The 7,333-nt window shown below is 40.8% G+C and overlaps 1 protein-coding gene across 1 annotated transcript in view; it reads right to left on the bottom strand.

The window, feature by feature from the left end:
• Positions 1-10: 10 nt before the first annotated feature.
• LPXN (leupaxin) overlaps positions 11-7,333 on the bottom strand; it is a 22,890-nt gene continuing 15,567 nt past the window's right edge. Inside the window, exons 4-7 of the mRNA XM_019655969.1 lie at positions 7,036-7,254; positions 6,842-6,923; positions 633-781; positions 11-299 (exon numbers count right to left, since the gene is read on the bottom strand). Of these exons, the coding sequence (XP_019511514.1) occupies positions 30-299; positions 633-781; positions 6,842-6,923; positions 7,036-7,254 (720 nt within the window). The 3' untranslated portion in view covers positions 11-29. The remainder of the gene's footprint in view (positions 300-632; positions 782-6,841; positions 6,924-7,035; positions 7,255-7,333) is intronic.

Genomic DNA, 7,333 nt, shown 5'->3' with positions numbered 1-7,333 from the left:
ATCTGAAGAGGCTGTGGGTCCAGCTGAGGTTACAGTAGGAAGAGCTTATTGAAGCAGGGTTGACAATAGGTCTTGTCATTCTGTTCCTTGAAGATTCCCTTTGACAGCTGTGTCAGGCAGAAAGCACATACGAAGTGCTCAGGATGGAACTTGTGGCCCATGGCACTGATGCAGCGGCCGGTGATGGGCTGCCCACATCCATGGCAGAGGGTGCCTCGGCGGTGATGGTAATGGAGCTCACAGAATGGACGTCCATCCAGTTCAAAGAAGGAGCCGGCAGAGAAACTGCTGAAGCAGTCCTGGAAGATGGAGAGAAGAGATAGAAAAGGAATACAGATGTCAAGAAGTAAAACATCAGCAAGATAACACTTTCAGCCTTGGAACTCCTGCCAGTTACCTGCCAGTTGCAGGAATTCACTCAGGTCCTTGTCAAATGGAGACTAGGGTATCGCCCACTTGCAAAACATACAGGGAAATGCCCACAATTGATGCTGTGGGTTTTGTCTCCTTTAGGAAGCCCACATCAATTCCTCATCCCAAGCTGTGAGCCCTCTTAGCATTTGCAGTTCTGCCACTCAGACAGGAGAATCCCTGATTTTCCCTAAATCCAAAAGATAAGTGCATATACAGACCCCACAGACAAAGCACTCTGGGTGCCAGACATTGTCCATGGCTGAAAGGTAGTTTTCCAACACCGGGCGGTTGCAGCCACCACACCTGGGTGAGAACATGGCTAAGAAATCCTTTCGGCAATATGGCTTCTTGTCCTTCTCGTGAAAACCTGGAGAGAGAAAATCAGAGTTCACCGTTGCCGTTTGAGACCTTAAGCCAAGGTGGAGGCTGCAAAGAGGACAATGGTTTAAACTCTCCCAAACTCAGTGTCTTCATATTCAAAATGGGGCTCATAATAGATACCTGCTCAAAGGGTTGTTATAAGAAATACATGGAGGGCTGGCCGAGTGGNCTCAAATAGATGTTAAGCCACACATAAAATACCAGAAAATGCAGATTTAACTATTAACCCCTTAGATGTGAGTAAAACTAGAGACAGAGTATTTTACAATATAGGTACTAGGCTAAAAATATGTCTCTATGTCTCCCTCTGGCCATCTCAAAAACTGTTCTCAAGCACGTGAAGAAAAGCACTAGACAGGTAGCTGGCAGGCCATTCTCCGCCAACAGCCAGGTGCAAAGCAGCCTCTGAAAAGAAATTTAAGACCATAGCCCAATATGTATTTTTAAAATTTTTAATAGCATTCTTTTGAAATTATAAAATATTGTCTCTTCTCTCAGTTATTGCCAGGTGACAGACAAAAAATAAATAAGAGTATAAAACAGTCATCGGCAAATTAAGGTCCATGGGCCACATTTGGCCATGCCCATTCATTGACATATTGTCTACATCCATTTCCCTCCAGAGCTGGAAAACTGACAGCTGTGACAGAGACCTTATGGTCCACAAAGCCTAAAATATTTGCTATTTGACTTTTACAAAAAAAAGTTTGCAGACCCTTGATAGAGTTTCGATAATGTACAATATATGATGTTGGTTTCAGATCCATATAATCATGAATAAATTATTAATAAATAAAATTTTGAACCCAAGAAACAGAATACAGATTCTATTCAATTGCTTGAACAATGTTACTAAAATTAACCATGTGTGAGGACACAGCAAAAAGCAGCTCCGTAAATTCTAAGAAGTAAATTATACAGACCATATTCTTCGATTGTGGTGGAAGAAAGTACAAATAAACCATAAAAAAAAAATCCTGCCCACTTAAGAAAAAATAAAGCACTTTAAATAATTCTTGGGATGAAGAAAAAAAATTAAACCGAATTTTCAAACTGTTTAGAAATAGCTGTGAAAGCATACACACCCTTCAGTGTTGAAAGCAAAATATTATTGAAAAGAAAAAATATACTCGTAAATAGACTTAGATGCAATATTGAAAAATAATAAAAATGCAGAACTGAATAAACAAAAATCCAACTCAAGAACTGGTAGTTTATAAAAATCAACTGACAGTTTATTTTTATGCATTGTGTAAGTTTTCAAGAACATGGAAAATCACCAAATAAGTTCTATGAATATCACAGAAACTTGATACTAAAACCAGACAAAGAGAGAACAGTGTGTGTGTGTGTGTGTGTGTGTGTGTGTGTGTGTGTGCGCGCGTTCAGAGAGAGAGAGATACAGAGATACACTTAGATAAAAAGTGCAGAACTGTGGCTAGGTAGAATTTATACCAGCCAGCCCAGAATGGTTTGGCATTATGAAAAGGATTAATATAATGCATTATAGTAACAAATAAGAGAAAACTTAATAAACATATTAATAGGTGCTGAAAAGCAGTTGAAAACAAATTCAACCACCATTCCTATTGCTGAAGATCAAAGAAAAGCAGAAAAATTCCATAACTGATAAAATATGTCTATAAGAAATCTATAACGAGCCTTATATTTAATAGTCAAATACTAAGCACATTTCTAATTAAAAGAAGGGGAGGACAAGGGTCCTACTGTCATTGCTGGTCTTCAACATTATTCCAGACTGCATTTAAAAATAAAAATAACAGATTTCTATATTTGAAAGAAAAAGGCAAAGCACTCTCCTATTTTCTTTTAAAATAGATAGTATGATAATTTACCTAGAAAATGTCAGATGAATTATCTAACAANGTGATCAGTAGTTATTAACTATTAGAAAAACATCTTAGAATATAAGGAGAAAGAGCAATCCTGGTGGGACAGTGAGAGATGTAGATACAAGCATAGTTGGCTGTAGGACCAACACCTTGGTCCGTCCCACCTTTCCAGCAATGGGTTTCTGGCAGGAAGCACAATGACCCTTGGGCACTGTGGCAATTCCAAGGTCTTGCAATTCCTGCTCCAAACCCCCCAGCATTGAGTCCAGGGAGGCCTTGTCATCCTGCTTGTCTGGTATGTGCTTCTTGCTGGCATCTGCTTTCACTGCAACCTGGTACCAAGGACAGAACCATGAAGAGAATCAACCTCATGGACATTTATCCTCAATGGCATCTTCTGTAAGATCCTATGAGCTCACCTCTGCTGACTCACCCTTTAGTCTTTCCCGAACTTTCCTCCAAAGCATGGAGAATCCAACATTGTAATACCAATAAAAATGCTTTTATCTCTTTCATTCTAAGTTCCCTAGGCTGAATGAAATCTGACTAATCTTCCTTCATTTGTAAATCTTTTCTGACCATAGGAAATTGAATGGGTGAAGATGATACCTTTTCTGGCTCTTATGATGACCACAGGTCAACAATCTTGTTATTCATTTATTCTGTAGTGTTTGTTGAGCACCTAGTTTGTGCCAATCACTGCTCTAGGCTCATGAAGTTTACAGTCTCTGGATGATAAGACAATAAACAATTAAATAAATATAGGATGTAATGTCAAGTGGAAATAAAATATAAATTATATATTTCGAGATAAAAGTGACAAAAGGAGAGATGGTGGGGAAGACATTATTTGAATGAGGGTGATCAGAGAAAGACCTCCAATGATGTGATATTTGAGCAGATATTTGAGTGATATACTTAGGGACACAGAAATATTGATATTTGTGGGGAAAGCATTCCAGGGGGAGGGGAGGCCCAGGGGAAGGAAACAGTTTGGTACATTAGAAGAGAAGTAAGAAGGGTCACTGGGGCTCGAGCAGAGGAAATGAGAATGACTGTGGCTGGGGAAGATAATGATGAGAGGCAAAGATCACAACGATCATATTTTTACCCTCATGGTAAAAGCTTGGGTTTTTATTCCAAGGGTGATAGATCCATTGAAGGGTTTCAAACATGAGAGTGAAAGAATCTGATTTATAAGATCCCTGTGGTAGCTGAGTGAAGAATTAACTCTAGAGTGGAATTAGAGGCACTAGTTAGGTGGGAGACTGTTATTAACAGCTCAAACCAGAAATAATGACTTGGACCAGGGATATTGGAGAAGGAAGTGAGAAGTTGTCAGATAAGACTTGCTGATGGCTAAGAAAAAGCTCAGCAAGGAGAACGATAGATGGAAAATGTCAGTAGAGAAACTGGGTTTCTATTGTCATCTTAGGTTCAATAAAACAATGTCTGGCAAGAAAAAAGACTTGCTGATGGATTGAGTTATTGAAGCAAAATTCAAAAATCGTGATTATAAAACATTCGAAGGAAAAGACTCAAATTACAAAAGAAGATGCCCAACTTATCCTTCATCAGCTGATGTTCTGATTCCATCTCTCTCAACTCCTTTCCAACTGGGCTGCTGCTACCCTCTCTCTAATACTTCCTGATCAGAAAGCTACAAGGACTGCCCATTGCTTCCAGCACCAAATTTGCACATATCTTACAGACATTCGAAGTTTCCCATCCACTGCCCTCACTGTGCCTTCCCAATCTCATCTTTCATCACTCAGTAAAATCTTCCATTGTTTAAGGCTGGCCAGGCTCCACGCGGTCTCCTGAATGGGATCTGTTACAGCCTGACTTCAGGCCTCTGCTTATCCTACTTGACAGCCAGGAATAACCTCACCTTATCTCACTAATGCAAAGTGCTCATTTCCCTGCCAGAAACTTTCATCATCTGACAGATTTCCTTCCGCGTCTATTATATAATGTTAATTAATGTTGAAAATATTAGTGTTCAAAAAGTTAATGTCTAAAAGGCCTGGGAGGGCGACCAATAATAAGTATGAAAAGTAATTAAAAACAATAATATATTTGTATCTACATTTCCAGCTGTATCTATCTGCATGTATATTCCAGAGCACTCCTGAATAGATACGTAAGAAACAGGAAATACTGACTACCTCCAGGGGGCAGAACAGAATGGCTGGTGACAGAGCTGGTAAGAAAACAGNTTACTTGTGAAAACTGTAAGACATGCCAACTGACCTAGGAATGACCCTCATCCAGGCATTTGCAGGGTAGCTAGCTGGTCACAAGAATGAGCTAGCCGAGAAATCACAGCCTCTGTGTGAACTCAGGTGAGTCTCAGGAGAGGAATCAAAAGCAATCAGCCAAACTTCTGTGATACCCCTGCATTCAGTATCCAATAAATTGAGAAAGTTTCAGAACTTACTTTCCTAGAGGCTCTCTCTGGGGCCAATTACCTCCGGAGGATGGATGAGAAACACTAACAATTAAAAGTGCCACAGAGAGAGAGGGAGGACGCTCATACTCTGGTGAGGCTCTAAGCCACAGGGGAAATTGGGGAGCTCCTGCATGGCCCGGATAATGAACAATTAAAAAGAAAGAGGTAGGCACTGAGGACCTGGTCCCTACGGGAGGATGCTACGGCCTCTGTGCTTAGAAACTTGAACCTTAAAGAGGAGTTCCCTGAACTGAAACATAAATGCAGATGCATTTAATTTCCCAGGAGGCTTAGTGGTTAAACTGTCATTATAGAAGCTCGGTGTGGGGCTATGTGACTTAGGGTAAGGCAGGACGCCACCTAATAAATGGACTAACCATATGGTAGGAGACCCATTTACAAAAAGCAAAGGATATAAACAAAAATACTACCCAAAAGGAGCTTCTGATTAACAAATGGCCTTTTTTATTAGTTGTCTAAACAAATACATCTTAGGTGTGACATCATATTTATGTAAAGCCATAAATGACCCAATCAGCCTTGCTTGTTTAGACGGGGCCCAAGTCAAGAACAGTGAGAACTAGCTACCTTCACAGTGCTTCCTGGTCATCCTATGGATAGGATATTTTTCTCTTGTATCTAACTTATGTCTCTTGAAATATGCCTGTATCCTGCTCTGTTCTCAGGCAGCTGCCAGAGCCTACTCATCCCTGGGCAGTGTTCGCTTGCTGATTGTTCTACTCAACTAACGCTCAGCCTTTGTGACTCCCAATACAATGTTAATTTACCATGACACATTTCAATATACTTTAGATGAAATCTCAATGAAAAATGCTGCTTCACTAAAGTGTAATCTGGAAATGAAAGACCTAATGATTTGTGAAAAGCCGTGAACAAGCTTCAGTGAACGAGCAAATTACTACAAAGCACTTTGCTAGTGGACTCTGTCAGTGCTACTCGATCTGGCTCTGTCTTTAAATACAGTGTGTCATGTCGGTGCCAAGAAAGTAAAAAAGATCCAACAACGGAAGAGGAATTGAGTCTCCGTCAAGGGGCAGTTACCATGTTGTAGAAAACACAACAACAACACATAGAACTTGCAGAAATAAGACCAGAATTTAAATTTCAACTCTTTGACTTTCCAGCCGCATGACTTGAAGAAAATCACTTTACCTCCCTGAGGTTCAGTGTTTTCATCTATAACTAGGTAAAATGTGGACGAAAATTGCCCTCACAAGGCTGTAGTGGGGATGAAGTAAATAATAGTTAGGAATATAATTATATGCTGAGAGAGCGGGGTGAGGGGGAATATGTTGGGGGTAAGGTGGGATAGTAAGAACATTTCTAAATCCTCATCTTCCCTGGGAGAAAGTAAATACATAATGATTAAAATTAGGGGGGGGGAAATCAATCTATAGTAATATAGTATTTAAAACACAAGTAAATAACAGAAGAGAAAGCTTAAAAAATTAGGAGAGGAGAACGAGATTCGGGGTGGAGAAAGGAGCAGCAGGTGACCAATCTTTTTCAATATTACCCTTGAAGTAATGTTTGAGTTTTTAAATTATGCATTCTTTTTTTTTTGGTTTAAAATTTTAATTTAAACAAAATTTATAAATGTTGGGAAAACGTAGGGAGGGATGGCATCTAGTACTGAAACAGGCATGTGGGTGGCAGTGTCAGGGACCCGGACTACCATGGCAGATCAAGGAAGGCAGATCAAGGTTCCCCCGGGTCGTACCTTCTGCACCAAACACCTCTCCGCAGTGAGAGCAGAAGAAGTGCTCCGGGTGCCAGGTTTGGTTCATTGCTGTCAGCACTTTCTGAAAAAAGAACACACAGAGAAATATTAGAATGCTGCAGAGCTGTAAAACATGACCCCAGTTCTAAATGAGTACAGGCTACAGGAAAGCAGGGAAAGGGGGATTTACTTACGTCCAGGATGGGAGCAGCACAGTAAGCACAGCGTGGAGAAAAAAGATGGTGGTAGTCCTTGGGACAGTAGGCCAAGCCACTGCGCTCAAAGAAGGGCTTGGAGCCAATCTCTTCTTTGCAGTGACTACAGATGAAGTGCTCTGGATGCCACGCCTGCCCTAGGGCTTGGATCACCTGGAGGATGAAACAAGGCCTGGCATGGGAGCCCCGTAGGGGACTCTAGGGCCTAGCGGTTGCACAGCTCTGGAGGACCCTCTCCACACAGCACTCCATGTCAGTGACACAGCAGTGAGCTGAC

The sequence above is a fragment of the Hipposideros armiger genome, unplaced genomic scaffold (genome assembly GCF_001890085.2).
Source record: "Hipposideros armiger isolate ML-2016 unplaced genomic scaffold, ASM189008v1 scaffold_253, whole genome shotgun sequence".
Taxonomy (NCBI): Eukaryota; Metazoa; Chordata; class Mammalia; order Chiroptera; family Hipposideridae; genus Hipposideros; species Hipposideros armiger.
This window is presented reverse-complemented; position numbering and strand designations above follow the sequence as displayed.